Below are 19,191 nucleotides of genomic sequence, written 5' to 3'. Positions count from 1 at the left end.
ATTCGTTGTGATTCGGATCGGGAATCACCAGTTACGACGGGGAAATACGGTGAATCTGTTTTATATCGTTCACTACCCAGGATTACTGATTTGGAACTTTACCGTTCGTTTCTGCGTACATCAAATATCATTCTTTTTCGAAGAAATCAGTGAACATGAAAATATAATTTGAAAACTTGTTTTCATACGTATTTTTAAAATAGGATCCACGTACATTACTAACTTGAAATAATAAAGTTTGCATTATTGCTAGGATATTGTTAGAATTTTGTTTACAGTTTACATTCTCGTGTTTCTCTGACTTCGCAGACAAAATTTACATATTATTTATAGCCGCACATCGATGATCTCGTAAGATCGCATTGGAGCAATGCCATTCCCCTTCTACTGCAGAAGTCTTGACATAAAGCGTCAGAACGCGTCTTTAAATGTGGCTAGAAAGCACGTGGTAGTTGCAGTTTACATGTAGTCTCTAAACCACATCTTTTTACTCGTCTATACCTAAATTGTTTAAAAAGGAAATTTAATATGGTCAAACAAATAACTACATGTGATATATTGTAGAAGCATATTGAAACTTAGTTATTTTCAATAAAAATAGAAGTGATTATTGATTTTATTCTACATTCAACTTACTTCTAAGAATTGTTTAAAGACTCTACATAGCACATGAAAGTGAATCGATCCAGCGTAAAGAAACACTACAAATAAATGACTGGTATCAGTAGACAGTAGCCTTGAAACACAAATGGTAAATCCAAGGGAAATATGACGTATGACATTACAACAACGGACATGAATCAGCTTGTTCTCATCTAGTGAATGAACAGTAGCATTGTATTAAAACGTTTCAGTCAAGTTTAAAAGTGTTGTCAGTCGAAACCCTTGTGATACACGAGAACTTGTTATTTAAACGAAAGAAACAAGGAACGTACATCATAGTGATATTCAAGAGAGGTAGATAATATAAGCCACAGACTCTTGTGTTTGCAATTCTAATTCGTGTCTGATCTATTTTTTCCTGCTATATTTTAAAAGAAAAGGACGTTATTAGGAAACGAGGAAACCAAAAGGAAGAAGGTGCTTTTAGAACTTCCATGAGACTTGTTGGAGGTGATTATCTCTTCTCGTTGTTATTTGAAAAACGTTGAAGATATATTAACAGTGGTTGAACAAACGTATTATTTTCTGCAAGTTAAATATGGCTGAACCAAGAGATAAAAGTGATGAAATGATTATTTATATGGATAAGATTGGCGATAAAGAACGATTGACAGAACCATTGACTTATAAACCTTTAGCACCGAAGACTATATCGCGTTCCGGTTCCATGCTCGAGACAGACAATGTAAACAATCCACGACCGACGTCCGGTCCAGAAATCGATGACCTAGAACCGGCAGGAAGTTTTCCGACAGGATTTGAACCTCGAATAGGAATTGATGATGGTCTCCTGCCAAGTGAACCAGGGGTATCAGAAATCCCAAGAACTCCATTTTTACCATCGCCGTCTATGCCGCCTATTCAGCCGATACCTGACGTGAATATCTATCAGCACAAGAAAACGCTCGCACAAGGAATGATGGATCTGGCTCTTTTGTCTGCTAATGCAAATCAGTTGCGTTATGTTTTACAAACTGACGGGGGGCATCCGTATTATTATCCATCATTGGTGCTAATAGGCAGCAGCCTAATTTTACAAATTGCAGTGGGAATAGGATTAATTTGGAATAGTAGATATGACGTTAATGATAATGCTCAAATGTGCAAGGCCAACCGGGCTAATAATTGGACAGTGATCGGTATATTTCTAGTAACAATTTTTAATGTCTTCATTTCGTCATTCGGCGTTGTTGATCAAGTATCAGTAATGCCTATAGTATCTAGAATTGATAGTGAGAGTGAAAATTAATGACGAATGACTGCGCGTATTATTATTTTATACCATAAATTTAAGATATTTAAATGATAAAAAGGTATTGATTTTTATTTTACTATAAAAATGAGACTTCAACACAGTGCGGGATTGACTGTAATATTTCTTTTAGTTTCTCAGAAAGTTCCTCTTTCTTTTTGTCTAAATCTTCTGTTTTTTTGGTCAAGTCACTAGAAATTTCCACTAACCACCTTTCTATTTCTGTGTTATTATCTTGGACCTTTAATAAACGCGAAATACAATTGGGTTCATAATCTTGAGAATTAATAGTTTCTTCTTTAGATGACAAAGTTTCAAGCTTTTCTTCAGTCACAGAACATAACAAAGAAATAAACTTTGAAGCTTCATTCCAATCTATACCTCCAAGGCTGGTGTTCAGTGATTTATTATGTTCTTGAACTACTGTTACCTGTAATTTTTATTACCGGTATTGTATTCTATTTTATAAGATAAAATGTGTGAATATAATATCAAATTTCTTCTATTTACCATCCATTCAAAAAATATATGTTTCTTTTTAGACCATTTCATATGTATATCTAATAAATTAGCAATAGTTGATAATTCTTTTATATATTTTTTGTCTTCATTGGAAAGTGCATTTTTATTGGTAGCTGAGATACGTTTTATCAGTGCTGTCTCTGATACACTTAGATGTGGAAGACCACAAACTTTAACACTCGCAGTATGAATTTTGCTTATTAACTTAGTCTTCTCAGAAATCAGTTCAGATATCTCTTTTATATTATAATTTACTTTACCATTTAAGTACAATATATTATTTATCTGTGCACTGAATGTCTCTGGTATATTATACTGTGTTTCCTTCTTCTAAAAGATAATTAAGTTATAAATATACCTTTTACTTGATATTTTCATTTATTCATATTTAGTTAATTACCTGTACGCTATTCAACCGTGAACATTCTCTTCCTAGCACACTATTAGACAGATTTATGTGAGTGATAACACTTAGAATATCTTGTGTTCCAAGAAGCCATGCAAATGCTAATAATAATGGTCTGTTATTTTTACTACTCTCGCTTAAAGCATAAAACTCTATTGCAGGGTATTGTAAATATGCAAAACACAATTTGGTAGCCCATATTGTATCTAAAAAAAAGATTAATCTTGTAAATACTAGCATCAATTAAAAAGTTCTGAAAGAAAGAACTAATAAAATTTACCATATTTTTGAAAATCAATTTTAATTTGTTTTTCTTTTACAGCATAATAGCTTAAGACATTCAGTGCTATCCAAAACGTTCTAGTCTAATACAGAAAAGATTATATATTAGAAATCCTTATTTCATGGATGTTAAAACGTATAGCGTTATACATAGAAAGGTTATGTGATATCATGCATAATACTTACGACATTTTCTGCCGTGTTATTAAATTTTGCCAGCCTAAAATATTCAGGTTTCATCACGATGTTGATTGAAAAATTTAAATGCTGACATAATAAAGACAAAACACTCTTTATATCAGACATTATTGTAATTTAAATTGAGCGAATATTTTACGTGACAGACTTACTTGATTTCACGCGCATTTTTTATACTGTCAAACCGTTCCAAAAACCGTTTTACCTATTCAAATAAATTTAGTTTCAATGAAAGCTAATTCTCTTTGGTACATAGAATTCTAATATATCCTAAAATTTCGCCGTTATTTAAACGTTTCAGTGAAATTTCATGTCTTGCATTTACAATTCTCGAAATATGTACAGCTGCCATCGTTCCCTAAAGAAAACAAAGAAAACGGTTTCCCAGGTATCAACAAATAGCAGACCTTTTTGATCCCTAGCGGCAAATGCAAGTACCTTCCGATTTAAGTTTAGACGATAATAAATATGAATAATAGAGACAGGTAGGCTCAGGTTAGAATACGGCATTCATATTCTGATTAATTCTTCAAGTACTATCAAAATTTGCATGTATATAGCAAAATCTCAGTAGTATTGTTTATTAACGACAGATATCTTATTTTAATGGAAAGTAAAAAGAGAAAATCAATATTAACATTCAAACAAAGATATTAATTTAGCGCGCAATAAGAATGAAAGCATACAATATGAAAGAAATAAAATATAAAGAAAAATGTATATGAAAAATATTATGCACAAATAAGATTATAGGTGAAGAAAATTATATATAACCAAAATTAAATGTTATACAGACAAGGAAGATATTATTTTCGCGCATAATATCAATGCAAACAGTATAATGAATTGTTATACGTTAATATATAAAATAAATTAAATATTGTCTGCTTGTGACGAAACGCATTGTATACCTGATGTTACTGTTATACAAATATCTGTGATGCATCGTAGATATCTCTTGCCCCATTACCTGGAGTACTAATTGTAAGAAACTACAATTAGAAGCCGTTGCTGTGACCGTGACTAAAACTCTACCTGGTACGCAAGGAACAGGTCAATTGTGTACGATCAGTCCAATATATAAGATCGCCGAGTAGTCAGTCGAAGTTTCAGTCTTGTTGCCGAAGTCGCCGTAGACGCGTGTGATCTTTGCCCTACGAACAGTTACCGAACAAAATTAATAAACAAATACAGTGTTTCTAAATATTTTCCGAATAAAACAGTGCGAATTTTGTGAGTTATTAAATATTAAAAGTACTAGAAAGATGACCTCGAAAATCATCATACTCGCTGAACTTTGTTTTTTAATAACACTAATGGTAAGAAATCCGTTTTTTTCTTTAGATAAATGTATAATTTAATAGAAATTTGGATATAGCTTTGAGCAATTCAGATTATCTAAATATTAAGACCAAAATTATTATTCACGGGTATTTCGTTGCCGCGAACTACTTGTTGAAACTATAACTGATTTCATTTTGTAAACGATGGATGTTCAGTTTTAATTTTCCTTTCGTTATTAATAGGATTAAATTATGCTGTAAATAATAATCCATCCGCAATATCTAAAAGAGATTATTTAGTCAGAAAAAAGTTACTGTGAGATAAATCAAAATGTAATCATCTTGTGTAGAAATATTTTTTTCTGAATGTTAAATTCATTGTAAAACAACATTTGAAATTAACATTTACTATATTTACGTAATTCGCGATTTGTTGTCATGTAACAAAATCTTAGTAGTCAGGATAAATTTAGATGAAGTCAAATTATATCAGCCTTCTGTTACTTCTGAGCTGATGAACTGTGATAAAAGAATATCTTTCTAAGAAATATATCTCTCTATCTTTAATCTATGTATAAATTAACAGTTAGCTATAGAGAATGAGATTAGAGAAAAAGATGTAAAGATATTAATTTTAATTTTTATATATTTGTCATAAATATTTAACATCTTCTTAATTCGACGTTTACAATTCACGAAATTTAATAACATATTATTTGTTATAGAAGAAATATATTTTCTTACCATTCAACACTTACTTACACTAATTATCACATTTCTTGGTGCCTGTTTAAGAATAATCCATGCCGAATAAACTGGTGAATATCGGTATAAAATTAAATATTAATTTAGCAAAATAAATTCTTAACATTGCCGGTGTATTTTTTTAATTTTTCGAGGTTTCGTTATTATTGAAAGTTCAAGTTCATCAAAAGTATCAATCCTGCTATTGCTCATTCATTTATGAAACTACATCTTTTATCTCTTTTTTCATTTCTTTAGATGTTGTCACTTTATTGATGTAATTTGCATCGGGTCTGTGAAAGCCTTTACGTAAATTCTGTGCATATTGAGAAATATATAGTCGATGCATTATTGATTACGACTCATTTATTCTATCTTGAAGTGTCTTATTTAATGAGGAAAGAACGCAAAGATACAAAAGCTAAAATAAAAATAAAAGAGAGATAGAGTAATCTACAAGGAAAAGATTTTCTTATTCCTGGAATTCGTTAATCAAACATAAGAGTAAATAAAAGTTTATATGGTTAACATTGATAAAAATAATAATATAATAAGTAATACTATTTTAAGAAATAATTGAACTTTTAAGAGCATAACATTTTTTCGATAAGGCATTTATCACGATGAGTCTGTAATTTCGATTAATTTTACTAAAACACGCAATACTTATATTATTTTTAGATGATTGTTGAACTTAACTATCTTTTTACATTTATTGTTACTTTTTACAGATGCCACAAAATATTTTCATGCAACCAAGAGACATTCACCGAAGTTCTATTAGATTGGCAAATCGACACAGAGGTATAATTGTAAATCATAATTGGCGACAATTTTAAAATAATGACTTTTGAGAAAGATGTTAAAAAGAGTGTATATACTCAAAGCATAGTTATCCAGTAGTCAATCATATTATTATAATTGAAGAAATTAATGTTTAATCTTTATTAAATTATATTTTTTATATTTTATTAAATCATTCATAACGTGGCATGTTATTAGATGATACAATCGTATTTCCTGGAGAAAAGAGACACGTGCCCCCCGTTTGTAAAGGATCCACCTATTGTGAGAATGTAGACTCTTATCCCGAAGATATAATAAATAGGGCGCTTCGAATAAACGAAAACATTAAATATCTTTCTAGTGTAGATGGAGTAAGTACAATGCAATATTTTTCAATACTCAAAGACCTTTTAAACAATTTTTGAACTGTTGTAACAAATTTTGTACAATTTTAGGTTGATATAGGACAGAGGCTCATGCCAAACGATGAACTATCCCTTTGCGTAGCTGATGTAAGTACTTATGTATAAACAAAAAAAAAAATGTCACCTTTTTTTGTTATAAAAATGAATATAACACAATTAGATATAAAAATGGTAAACTTTTCATTTTTACTATTTCTAATTTCATTACTATTTAAGGAGCAAATTATATATCCTCAATCAGCAGAGAACAAAGACAATGAATGGAAATTCATCGCGAATCAAAAAAATTTCAAACAGGGCATACGGATTGAGAAGTGTAGGTAAGTATACCGTAAAATATCACAATAGAATTATTTTCTACAATTTTCTAAAAGATATACAAATGTTATATTTTACAAGAAAATAGTATAAGTATTTTTGTATGGTTTACAGAACGGAGGGCGCCAGCTGTAGCGTGATAAGTGGACTTGCTGCAGGTTACGAAACAAGTTGCAAGCAAAAATTCATTTTTAGAGAATTGTTATCAATATCGGAAAACGGTAGTGTTGGACCAGATATTTTCCGATTCCCAGCGAGTTGTTGCTGTTTTGCAACACTCACTGGAAATCTACTTACAAGAATGGGTATAGGGCAGCAAATTCAAAATACATCTATTATAGCACCTTTTAAAAATAGATGAATAAATTGAAAAATATTTTACCTTGCAATTTTGATATAATATGCATAGGTATATAAATACATACACATATATATATGTATATATATGTGTAAATATGTAAAGAAAATATAAAACAACTCATGTAAGATAAGTTTATCAGCCTATTGTTAGCTGTTGAATCTAAACTTATAAGAAATTAAAATACTCGTAGGCATTTTTCCGATTATCCATATTTTATGGATATTCGAAAACTAATTTAAAAGAACAGCGTATTGATATATGTACATATCTAAACACTTAAAGTACAATTTATCTAAATGTGTTTATACTTCCTTTCTTATAATTATACATTTTTTTACGATTGCAAAAAGTTTTGTAGTAGGAATGAAACGACTTTATATCATGTGATACTATTTGATATGTTAGTGACATCGATAATGTGATTCTTAGTTTAAGAATATTGTTTCTTGTGTACTCATTCACCAGTTATATCTTACATAAAACAAAGATTATAATGTTTAAATTTGTCATAAAAAATATGTAATACAAAGAAAATGAAACAATATACTCCACAAAAACATATGGAAAATATATGTATATTTACATCCAAAGGATCCACTTTGTTCTAATTTGTCAATACGCGAGTTTATTCTTACACATTAAATACAGTACTTACAATTTTATTCTATTCGTTATTTTTTCGCAAAATTTTCTACAAGTGATCCAATGTTTATACATTATGGAACATTCTTTTTATCTAAATTTCGAAGGCATAAATAATTTGTGATGTACAGAGGATAAAGATGTGTTCAAGAAATTACATGTACGTTTAAATTAAGAATATTTTTCTGAATCATCTAGTAAATTTATAGATCTACATTGGTCATTAAGAGAATTTCTTTAATACCCCCTGTTTCCTTTTCTTTCACATGGTCCATGGTTATATCCTCGAGAGATCACAATTTGTAATTTTAAAATATAACAAACAATGATTAGCATAATTCATGAGGTTTAATAGAATGGTTATAGACTAGGCAAATACATATAAATCATTTTCTCAATTTTTGACACATCTACGTTCCGAAAATTACCTAATATAGGTTTATACACCCTATTCAAGGATGAATACAGAAGTAGGAAAAATGGGCCGTGCTTTGCGAACATGAACGTTCACCATATATACGCTAAAAATATCTATCGATTAGTCAGCACAGGTGAGCTATGCAGAATACATTCTTTTCTTTTTACAAAAACACTACCTAGTAACACGGAGTACTTACATTCGCACTTGCAATTATAAGAACAGTATCTAATACTTATTAACGAGAAATCTACTACTATAAAAGTTCTTCTCATATCCAAAAAACAAGTAAATATGATTAACATGTAATATAACAGTTATTATGTTATTACATTACCATTTACATTAACAAACATCGATTTTCTTTTAATGGAAGTATAATTGTAAGTAAAAAATGCACCTGGAAGAAGTTGTGTACAATATGGCAGTTTCTGTTTCTATTAGGTATCCAGTCTTTACTATGTATAAAATTGGAGATTCAAATAGCATGAAAGTCAAATACTTATTTACAATTAAAATGCTAATTTCAATTGCGAAATTATCTCTGCATGAATGAGAGTAACTTTTAGTGTAATATACTTAAGATACATCAAAAAATAAAAATGATTTACATTGTGTGTTTACAAAGCTTTTGTTTGTGTTAATCTTAAACATATTCAAAGTACTTTCTTTGAGCATATTCTGAAAATACAATGTAACGGCATGTATGTCCACCCTCATACAAAGATCATAAATGTTAAAAATTAGTCATTTTTTTAGTCATGTCAGAAGATTATTTGCAGAGCAATCTGAAACTGCTTTATAATTGTTTTCAACATGCCTGAAATGAAAATAATTGATATTTTGTTAAAAACTTATACTTTCTTATAGTATTTTAATGCATATTCCTGATGTACCTTGACACTGTATGCATTGTCATAGCCTCCTTTCATTTGCATTTGTGCCTGAATATTTGACAATTGTGCATTGCTCATATCGAGATCTCCACTGCTAATATGTCCAGTATGCCTAAAGTTTGTAGGTACTCCTATCATGCTACGATCTATCCTTAACCTCTGATGTGACCTCTGTCTTCCATTCCGTGTCCTTGGTCCTTGTTGCATCAAACAACAGGTAAAGCACTGTACCCAAAGTTCTCCACTGCCAGCCATTGTTTGCTTCAATTACGTGCTTTAAAATCTAAGACATATTTTGAAAAATACAAATAAATATGTGTATTATAAATATATATTTGTATACATATAAAAACATAGATTATGAATATGTAGTTAGCATATAAAAATTTTCTTATTGCATATATACAAACAATTATATATATATTTATATTTGAATAAGTCTGGAAACAAATAATTAACATTAAAATTATAAATTAAAATTTAGATCAAATAATTATCAAACAACACAATGTAAAATTTAATTTCTGCTTTTTTCTAAAAATGGTTATTATTTGAAACAATTTTTATAAATCAAATTGATAAATTGTCTTTATCGTTACGCGAATGAGTCAGACAAAAACGAAAAAGTATAATTAATAAGAAGTTCGTGCACTTACAAAGTCGTCAAGTAATCGTACTGTCGTTCGGTCTAACCTTCGTGATGGCTCGAGACTCAAAGGCAGAAAGAAGCAAAACAAACATTCCCTTTTGATCGATGAGTTTACATGTGTCTGCAAAGGACATTGAGGCTATTTGTATATTTATACGACATAAACATAAACTAAGCCCTATGGAACAATGCTAAGAATTTGCGCGAGGAATAAACATTTAACTCCGTGGAAGAACAAAGATTAACGAATAAGACGTACCGGTTTATAAGATGTAGACTTTTGTATTAATTTCCACAAGGCACGTAGATCTGCGTCCTTCTTTCCACTTCTAATCAATTCATGGAACTATTCTAAGAGGATTGTTTTTCACTACATGTTTCATTAACATATTTCGAAGAGGACTTAACAGCAATTACTTTATCGGTCTTTTTTCTGAAATAATCCAAATGATGTTTAAAACAATCTCGGGTTGGTAAAATATAAAATACGAATGTCAATATGATCAACGGTGGTATAGTGAATTATACTATACCACAGAGGAAATAAGAATGGTCACGCTTATGATTCTGGTTGTTCCCGGACTAGTGCTGCACCATGCGGCCAAGTGTTGAGTTCAATTAAAGTTAGCACGCACAAGAACCTATGCAATTAGGGATCTGCCCTATTTGGTTGCAATTTAGCATATATAAGAACCTATGTATTTAAGCTTGAAGTTAAAAATCTGTTTTGTTTGGTTACACACTAGCATAGACAAGAACCTATTGAGTTCCACGCTACAAGAACCTATTTAATTGTACAGTTCTACAGAAAAGTTCATATCTACTTTTCTATCCGAGATAGACAAATATGAAAATAACAAAATCATTACTACTCATAGCAATATTATATATATAAATACTTTATATAACAAATAGCCTAAAAATACCAAACTTTAATATTGCATAATTTTTTAACTAGTACAATGGATTTCTGGACTTCAAATCCTAATTCGAAGATTCAATATAATTATATGAAGAAAGAAGAGTGTACTTTTAATTCTGCTTTATATATATCATCGTTCAAAGATATAGTAAACAATTAATTTCTTTTTCTTAGGAAACTTAGAATTAGTTTTATTATTGCGCGATTTTTTCATTCTGATACTTGTCTATCTCGGATAGAAAAATAGATATGAACTTTTCCGTAGAATCGTACAATTAAATAGGCTCTTGTAGCGTGGTACTCAATAGGTTCTTGTCTATGCTAATGTGCAACAAGTTAGGACAGATCCCTAACTTTATAGGTTCTTGTGCGTGGTAACTTTAGTTGAATTCAGCACATCGCCGCATGGTGCAGCACTAGTTCGGGGACGCCAGCTCCATAAGTGTGAGCATTCTCAATTCCTCTCTGATATGGCGTCACATTAGCGAGGTGCTGCCATCTGTTGGATTCCGACTGAAATCAAGAAGAAGTAATAGGAATATAGAACGTATAAGTAGGTATCAGCACCGAGCGCGACAAGGAGAGAAATATTATGCTAGAAGGACAGATATATTTCTCCGTCTGATCTATGCGCTTTTCGCATCGTATAATAAAGATTGAATACCAAAATACTTTCGCATATAGTTTTAAAAAAGAATTTTCGCTTAAATGATTAACTATTAATTGTTATTGTACGACGTTTCATTATTGCATAGTACCGATGCTATAAACTTTTACATAATTTACATTATACCTAATTAATTTATGAACTTTCTTGCACGGAATATAAGGAATATAAGAGTCTAAGGAAATTTCTATAATTACATAGAATATTAATTAACTTTCGGAAAGTTTAATATTAATAAAAATATCATTAATATTAATAAAAACTTGTAGATATATATCGCACTCGTTGCTCGACATTTTATGCAATAATTTCTAATAAATAATTAGTTAAACAAAAGTTTTAATCTTTGTTATAAGATTCCAAAAGTGTACGAATTTCTCCCAGAGAAAAAGTAAATAATTAATGTTATGACGGAGAAATATAACTATCCTTCTTGCTCTCAAATATTGCCCTCCTTGTTGCACTTTCAGTAACCTCCTTGCGCATTCTACGTTCCTATTACAATTTTTTAATTTCAATCGAAGTTCAACAGATGGCAGCAGCCATTCTTAGCCTCAGAAAAAGACGGTGCAATTGCGCGAGAAGGATAGATAGATATTTCGCGTTTCAAATCAGAGGATATTAATTAATACGTAACTCGATATTTGGCACAGATTCCTATACTCTTGAAATTGTTTTACAAAGATCAGAGATTCCGGACAATTTGCAGGCAAAATTTCCGTTCATTCTTATTACGGAACAGTTAATTGGAACGATAACTCCGGACATTATCTATTCTTATAAGATCTTTCGTTCATATTCAACGTTAATACTCGGAATCCTCAACTCAAACGAAGAAGAATTTATATTATTATTTCCATTTATAATAATTTGTCGGAAGATACACAAAGATATTTAAAGATTTTTCGAAGATTTAAAGAGTATCTTAAAGATTTTCTCTTTAACACGTTCGTCGCCCAGCGTGATTCGGCTAAGTTTCCTGCGGGGCCCAAATCCGACCGCCGGTACGTAGAACGTAAATGAGCGACAAGCAGGAATTCATCGTTTATCGCCTTCGATTCATTGTTTATCCCCTTCGATTCATTGTTTATCGCCTTCGATTCGTTATAAAGAAAAGATTATTTATTTCTGAAATGGAGAAAGCGATAATTCCGAGGGATCTCATGGCAGATATCTCAGATCTTTCATTTAGTCGAGAAGCATACTTGTGAGACGTACATCAGTGATTTTTTGATCGTCAAAATGTTCATAAAATCACCCCAAATGTGTTTGGAACGTTTTAACGAATACCATACGATATAGGATAATGTAATATATTATTCAGAATATAAATTAATAAAAAGTATGGTATAATGTGTTTTTAATATTTTTATGTTGTATATTCTATATATAATATCGTATATTTAATTAATTAACTCGAACAAGAAGAGCGTTACCATCATTTGGTGACGGGGCCCCCACGGTAGTATACCCGTCGCATAGATATGTGCGATGTGGCGACGAACGTGTTAATCCTGTTTATAACCTAACTTTTACTATCCTTCGTAATGTCTTATAACAATGTATACTGTATTGTATTTCTGTAATGTATTTCTAAATTTAATTCCACACATATGCCATCGTTCGGAAATAATTTATCAAAGTACGTTTCACGGGAATCTATTTCTTTCTTTGTAATACACGTAAGACGATACGAAGCGTTACAGTTTCTAGTTACAATTTGTCTATCATGGGGTAATTGAGGCAGATATACGAGATATTTAATACGAGAGATGCGATGATAAAAAAAGTACACGAACAATACAGATTCTCTTAGATATTTTACTTTATTCTCAATTATCCTTGTTTTATGTATAACTAGGTACATGGACGTAAATCACAGCACAACTCAACGTTGTATAAATACTTATTTATGCATTCATGGAGTAGTTATACCTATATATAATATTATAATTACGCGACACGAAGCAATCAAAGTTCTAACGAAACATGACGTGAAATTACCCGAACATGAAACTCAGAGAATCGAAAATTTAGTGTTGTTGATTTAAAACGCTGATAGCCTATATCCTATACAATTATAGTATACAGCATCGTAATTAGCATTATTTAATTAATAACGACAATTCGTGATAAAAGGAACGCTTTCGTAAGTCGTAGATGTGATCAATAGAGTGTTTGTTCGTTAATTTTCATCTTACAAAGAAGAGAAAAGGAGAAAGTCGTCGAGGATGTGCACGAGTATTCCAATGACGAAGTCAGTAACAATTTTCGGTGTATAATAACCTCGTATTTAAACGACGAGTACTATCTTGAAGATCGAGGAGAAGTACAGTTCTATGTTTTTCCATTCGTTCGATCCTTATTTGTTATTAGACTGTGGATTTTTATGCAAATTTATAACCTTACGAATATAATAATACAAAAAGAAAAATGCCTGGAACTTAGTTAGGAAAATTGTTTCGTCTATCAAATATCATAGAGATTATTATAATGTGGATATTTCACATATTTTCGTAAATTATTTGTATTCAACGCATCTTTCTACTTTTAAACTTCTCGTAAACGCATGAAGATCCGCAGTCCGTTTATCACTGATTAAGGAGTTAGGCGTTTCCTTTGTAAGCTTCGGAGAAGCGGCGTAGCAAGAACGTTCACAAAATAACTATATATACGCGTACATTTATGTATACCGTATCTTTTATATATGTACAAAAACTTGTATACGAAAACTTTTTTAAAGACCATAAAAAATATGTCAGAAGGAACAGCATTTTCTTTTTGTTTTACGACGACAAGAAATTCGTTTTTGGGAAGCGACATTAGAATCACAATTATCACGTATCCGTTTGGTGCACTTCTCGATAATAATGAATTACATTGAATCAATATACAAGATGTACTCATAATATTTTACAGTGAAACACCCTGTACATTGCCTGCTGATTATCTTTCAATCTCGAATCGCAATTTACAAAAAGTCGTTAAATTACCGTTTGCGAGTAGTAGCAACAATGATTTAAGAACATTGGCACTAGATAATCTTGCTAAAATATACTTATAGAAAGGAGAATAACATTTAAATGAAACGTAGAAAAAAGTAAATCATGAACTTTTTCAATTCCTGTGCTCGGGAAGAAGTGCTCTGATATCGTGTTTAATCACGTGTACGATAAACTATTTAACTTGCTAGCGGCCTAATAACTATCAGTATATTTTTAAACGCGCTTTCTCTACAGCTTGCCATTGGTTAGTGATAGTCGTTGAGATACATGGAGAAGTATACAGTAAACATTTACATATATTACACGCACTATCGTTTAACGAATACAGGACATGAAAATATGCAGTGGCTCATGAAAGTATTTGTACATTTACAGAAACCTTATGTGTTACATGAAAGATTTTAAAATGTTAAAACTGTAATGAGACATGGCCATCATGATCGTATTGGTAAAGCTTGAAAAAGATCTGAATATGTTGATAAGAATTTTAAGATACTCAGTGGAAACGGATATCTCGCAGAAATATTCCATTTAACAAAATCAATATATCTCGATATTCAATAGAACTATCCTTAACGTTTATTACATATTCAACATGACTACTCGTGATATATATCGTTAAATGCATATATGTTTGAAATAAATATCTTCCATATACATTTTCAGATTGGTTTCAAGTTTGACCATTACAATAGCGACAGCCGTGTCTTTTCACACTTTTAATGAATTTTAATACGCATAAAGTTTTCTATGGTAAATGTTCAAGTAGATTCTTAAGCCATTGTAGTCACATTTCTAGCACAGAATTTTAAAACGTATGATTTTCGATTATTTAAAATCTGTCATTCATTCGTAACAAGAAATATTTTTGTCGCAAATACTGTTACATAAAGAAATGAAAAGTATTTAATAACGCATACGATGATTTTGAATGCAAGATATTAATACCGTTGTCATTGAATACACTAGTGAGTTATTTTGAGCGGACGGATAAGGGATTTTTTTTTTTTTAGCAAAGCGAGAGAAAGTTTCTTAGTGTTTTTAGAAATAGTAATCTATGTTAATCCTACGTGAGATACTTTCGTGAACAATATTTTAAAGCGTAACAGTAGTAATAGTAGATTTAATCGTACAATCTGTTTAGCTTAATATAAGACATGTTGATGATGTGTTTGTACCAGTGCACAAAGATCCTCAACTTTTGATTGTGTTATCACTACTTTAGTAGGAATAAAAGGTTTAGTGGAGTAAGTATTGAATGTTAAAATCCTATTATGAATGGCGACGAAGCAAGTTTGTTGGATACGCATCTTACAAGCAATGCGCAGATTGAAATATTTTTCGATAAAAGTCTTTGCGTAAGAGTGAGGTTTTCTCGAAATTTTCAATAAAATGGTAGTTAATATACACGATAATGTTAAACTAAAAACGATATAAAATAGAACAATTAAAATTGATCAGTTCCATGAATAGTCGAGTAAGTACATCGCTTTTTTTTTCGAAGTAATGAATGAGAAAGGTCACGAAGTTTAAAACAAAGTCGAAGTACGCTGTACCACGTCCAGTACAATAAAATTTCACGCGTTTATCAAGTTAAAAAAAGAAAAGAAATGTATATAAATGTATATTGATAACACTGCAAATATATATTATTATCGTCTTGTAGAAAAAGTAACGTTACGCGACGATGAAGAGTCAATTTCTAAATTAGATATTTGAGCTTTGATCGTCGAGTACAGTATACTTGTACCTTAAAGTATACTTGTGCGAATAATTGTATAAGTGAATAATAACTAAGAATATCAACTTATCACAATGGTAACAGTACGATATATAAATATATATATATATATATACAGAATAATTTGTTAAAAATAGGACGTTCAAAATACATTTATCGTTAAATTATCGTCCCGATATACATTCAAAAACGAACTCGAAATTAAAAATTCAACATCAAATTACATTTGAATTAAACATTTACCGCGAAGTTACAGCTGAACAAAGAACACGAAACAAATCTATCTTTCCACAGTAGTTATCTTAGTCTCAAATATTTTTAATTGAATATTCATTCTGACGAGGTATCCTAGGTATCATTGCATTGCATGTATCCATTGTGCACATTGCACAAAGGAATCTAATTTCGATAATATCTCTTTCTAGTTTTTAAACCCACCCATTCTTTTTGAACATGTTTTGTTAGTCAATGATAATCATATGTAGAAAAACTGTGTGATATATACATTTCGTTTTTCGACGTCTTCCAAATGCATATCGTTGATTGAGCATCAGACAAATATACCACATACATACTCGTTGATTAGGAGCGTTGTCATACGACTTGGAAGACTCCGTCAAGGATTCGGACGTCTGCAAACTTTTTCACCGAATAAGAAACGTAATCGTTTCCTTTCTCGTTACGTTTACTTGCTTTTCTTACATTACAAATGTCGCTCTATAATCACCCTGAGTGCAAGTTTTGTTTTTCTAAAGAGAGAGATTTTACAGCTTCCTGAATCAATAATCCTTCGTCTTTTTGTCCGTCCAAGGAACCGGTTTCTTTGACGTGTCTTTTTGTGGAAAGATTCCCTTCTTGGGAAAACTTCTTTCCGGGCTAGGGCTAGGACTAGGACTAGGACTAGGACTAGGCGAGGAACTCGGTGATCTTGAACTGCTTGAGCTTGATCTTTCCATCCTCTGTTGCTCGATACGGATCTTGTGCTCGTACAACGGTCCACGAATGACCTTCAGGATGGTTTCCAACTCGTAGGCTCGGTCCTTCAGGGTGTTGTACTGATTCACATCGAAGCCAAGCTTTTTTGCTTTTTTGTGAATAGTGATGAGCTGTCGTCTGTTCACAACGTCTGGCAGCATGTATTCCTGTCAATAGCAAGGAGTATAAATTACATAATTTGAAGTTTAACTCTCAGATAATATCGTTGCATTATAGATAACTTTATTTATGATAATTTATGTTAGATTATTGGAATATAGAGCACTTAATTTTATTCCGTATTTTGCATTCTCCGCGATAGAGATATTAGCAATAAAATTTAAATTAAATTAAATTAAAAATTCCAGGAATTAAGTATGCTTTGTCAGTTTTGCGATAAACGTAACGAGTAGCTATTTTAATACTTATGATCGGTAGTGTGCATTAAGCCATAAATTATTTTTACGCCTTCTTTAAGTTTTTACTGCAATCAAGGTGTTGTAATCAAACATCTCTTTCATCCCTGTCAGGTAATAAGTTTATTTAATCAGTCGTTGATTTAACGAGATTAATGAGAACTGACAAATTGAATAGCTGTTAGTAACCTGTCTCGTTACGACGAAGTAGATGAACAAGATGATCGTGCTGCCGTAGTTAACGAAATATGTAACCGGTTCCATGATGTCCCAGGAGTATTCCCACCAAGTTAGCCTGGCTAGGCCGCTGAACTGAACCGACATTAGGACGAGACATAACCAGACGAATTTTTCCGCATTTTTGGCCGCGGTGATATCTAATTCCTGCAGCTTCTGCAATAAATAAAAAATTACGCATGGTTTTTATATAAATCGATATGAATATTGTCCTTCGAGACTTGCATTTAGAATGCTATTAGCTGTAACCGTAACTGCTGCGGATTTCCGCTGTGATAAAGTATCTGAATCTAAAGTTGTAATAAAGTTAGTGGCATAAGGAAGCGAGACCAGGACTAGAAATTGCAATTCTGTTATCAATCAACTCCTCTTTCTGAAGTATTTTCTTAAACATTTCTTCATATTTTGCATAAAGGTGAATTGCGATAGAGGAGAAACTATCTTAATCTTCAAATAGTATAAAACACCAATGTCTCGAAAATCGAACAAGTTTCGATTGAGTCGCGTTTTCCTATTGTTACAAGATTACATAAATTTAGAAAAACACGCGATACAATTATTGTTAACGTACTTAATATTTCGTATTAATTTCAATTTGACGTACAAGCCTTCGTAAGTATTAAAATCAGTTTCGAAGAAAAAAGTCGAAGCGAGAGTAAGAATGGAACATCAAAATTTGAGGGTCTCGGCAAGATTCGACCAATAAATTACACACTTTTGTTTTCCAGAAAACCAGCAAGCTTATCTGAGTCTACGATCAAGCATAAATATCCGCGTAAGAACTTTATCTCTAATGTTAAATCATCAGATTAATTGTCTGGTACACTTCTCCACTTCCAGATTTAACATTGATGCGAATAACGAATTACTGATTTCTATCTGCGTTTTCATCCATTATTCGTTTCATCTTTTATTCGAAAGGGTAGATATATATTATACGAAATATATATTATACATCGGAGCAGAAGCTTACTCTGCAGACAAAAAGGAACGAAAAAAGGAGAATGAAAATTATTCGTTTACGAGGAAATTGTGCTTGTAAATCTGTGAAGTACAGGCACGTGAATCTTTTACTAGTTACTTAAAAAGTAAGAAACACAGGGAGCTTCCAATAATACGACATATCTTGAAAAATGAAAAAAAGTCAGATAGGAAGTTTTAACTAAGAAAGGAAGTATTTCAAACAAGATCTTAAATAAAAAAAAAAAAAAACGCATTGTTCACTTTCGTCTAATTTTTCTTTGTAAAATAATCGCCTTTACAATTTAACCGTCTGAATTAATCTTACACTTAATTCTACTTAATTTTCTCGGCAGCAAAGTCTCAAAAAAATGTTGTTCTACATTCTCCAGCTGTACCATTTTGTATTCTACACTTGCCCGG

At 31.3% G+C, this 19,191-nt stretch overlaps 5 protein-coding genes across 6 annotated transcripts in view; 2 read left to right on the top strand and 3 right to left on the bottom strand.

Annotated features, from left to right (window-relative positions):
• The first annotated feature begins 1,201 nt into the window (after nt 1-1,201).
• On the top strand, nt 1,202-2,508 carry LOC139986266 (uncharacterized). Its single transcript, XM_072001478.1, has one exon. The coding sequence runs from the start codon at nt 1,202-1,204 to the stop codon at nt 1,910-1,912; it is 711 nt and encodes a 236-aa protein (XP_071857579.1). The 3' UTR covers nt 1,913-2,508.
• LOC139986263 (uncharacterized) lies at nt 1,967-3,675 on the bottom strand. The gene is made up of 5 exons (XM_072001475.1): nt 3,312-3,675; nt 3,124-3,208; nt 2,838-3,049; nt 2,426-2,767; nt 1,967-2,345 (listed from the first exon to the last, which is right to left on the bottom strand). Exons 1-5 carry the CDS (start codon nt 3,429-3,431, stop codon nt 1,995-1,997), a joined length of 1,110 nt encoding a protein of 369 aa, XP_071857576.1. The 5' UTR covers nt 3,432-3,675; the 3' UTR covers nt 1,967-1,994.
• A 505-nt stretch (nt 3,676-4,180) lies between these two features.
• Nucleotides 4,181-7,830, top strand: LOC139986267 (protein spaetzle 5). Its single transcript, XM_072001480.1, has 6 exons — nt 4,181-4,642; nt 6,082-6,154; nt 6,353-6,507; nt 6,592-6,648; nt 6,778-6,881; nt 6,994-7,830. Exons 1-6 carry the CDS (start codon nt 4,589-4,591, stop codon nt 7,238-7,240), a joined length of 690 nt encoding a protein of 229 aa, XP_071857581.1. The 5' UTR covers nt 4,181-4,588; the 3' UTR covers nt 7,241-7,830.
• A 381-nt stretch (nt 7,831-8,211) lies between these two features.
• Nucleotides 8,212-19,191, bottom strand: part of Spec2 (CDC42 small effector protein Spec2) — a 58,061-nt gene continuing 47,081 nt past the window's right edge. The window contains exons 1-4 of one of the 2 annotated variants that reach the window (XM_072001483.1): nt 10,105-10,395; nt 9,853-9,966; nt 9,197-9,479; nt 8,212-9,120 (exon numbers count right to left, since the gene is read on the bottom strand). In XM_072001483.1, the coding sequence (XP_071857584.1) occupies nt 9,112-9,120; nt 9,197-9,451 (264 nt within the window). In that variant the 5' untranslated portion in view covers nt 9,452-9,479; nt 9,853-9,966; nt 10,105-10,395 and the 3' untranslated portion in view covers nt 8,212-9,111. Of the gene's footprint in view, nt 9,121-9,196; nt 9,480-9,852; nt 9,967-10,104; nt 10,396-19,191 lie in introns of those variants that run through there. The other variant, XM_072001485.1, reaches the window with a different exon arrangement.
• Nucleotides 13,242-19,191, bottom strand: part of Mcu (mitochondrial calcium uniporter) — a 78,601-nt gene continuing 72,651 nt past the window's right edge. The window contains exons 6-7 of the mRNA XM_072001473.1: nt 17,761-17,964; nt 13,242-17,322 (exon numbers count right to left, since the gene is read on the bottom strand). Of these exons, the coding sequence (XP_071857574.1) occupies nt 16,960-17,322; nt 17,761-17,964 (567 nt within the window). The 3' untranslated portion in view covers nt 13,242-16,959. The remainder of the gene's footprint in view (nt 17,323-17,760; nt 17,965-19,191) is intronic.

The sequence above is a fragment of the Bombus fervidus genome, chromosome 4 (genome assembly GCF_041682495.2).
Source record: "Bombus fervidus isolate BK054 chromosome 4, iyBomFerv1, whole genome shotgun sequence".
NCBI classification, from domain to species: domain Eukaryota; kingdom Metazoa; phylum Arthropoda; class Insecta; order Hymenoptera; family Apidae; genus Bombus; species Bombus fervidus.
The sequence above is the reverse complement of the archived record's forward strand: the minus strand, read 5'-3'. Positions and strand labels throughout refer to the sequence as shown.

Excerpts from the sequence above, each read along its gene's own strand:
- LOC139986266 (XM_072001478.1), top strand. The coding sequence starts at position 1,202 with ATGGCTGAACCAAGAGATAAAAGTGATGAAATGATTATTTATATGGAT.
- LOC139986263 (XM_072001475.1), bottom strand. The coding sequence starts at position 3,431 with ATGTCTGATATAAAGAGTGTTTTGTCTTTATTATGTCAGCATTTAAAT. Across the intron at positions 3,050-3,123 it reads AATTGATTTTCAAAAATATG|ATACAATATGGGCTACCAAA; the intron begins GTAAATTTTATT and ends TCTTTTTTTTAG. Across the intron at positions 2,768-2,837 it reads CACGGTTGAATAGCGTACAG|AAGAAGGAAACACAGTATAA; the intron begins GTAATTAACTAA and ends ATTATCTTTTAG.
- LOC139986267 (XM_072001480.1), top strand. The coding sequence starts at position 4,589 with ATGACCTCGAAAATCATCATACTCGCTGAACTTTGTTTTTTAATAACA. Across the intron at positions 6,155-6,352 it reads ATTGGCAAATCGACACAGAG|ATGATACAATCGTATTTCCT; the intron begins GTATAATTGTAA and ends GCATGTTATTAG. Across the intron at positions 6,882-6,993 it reads ATACGGATTGAGAAGTGTAG|AACGGAGGGCGCCAGCTGTA; the intron begins GTAAGTATACCG and ends TATGGTTTACAG.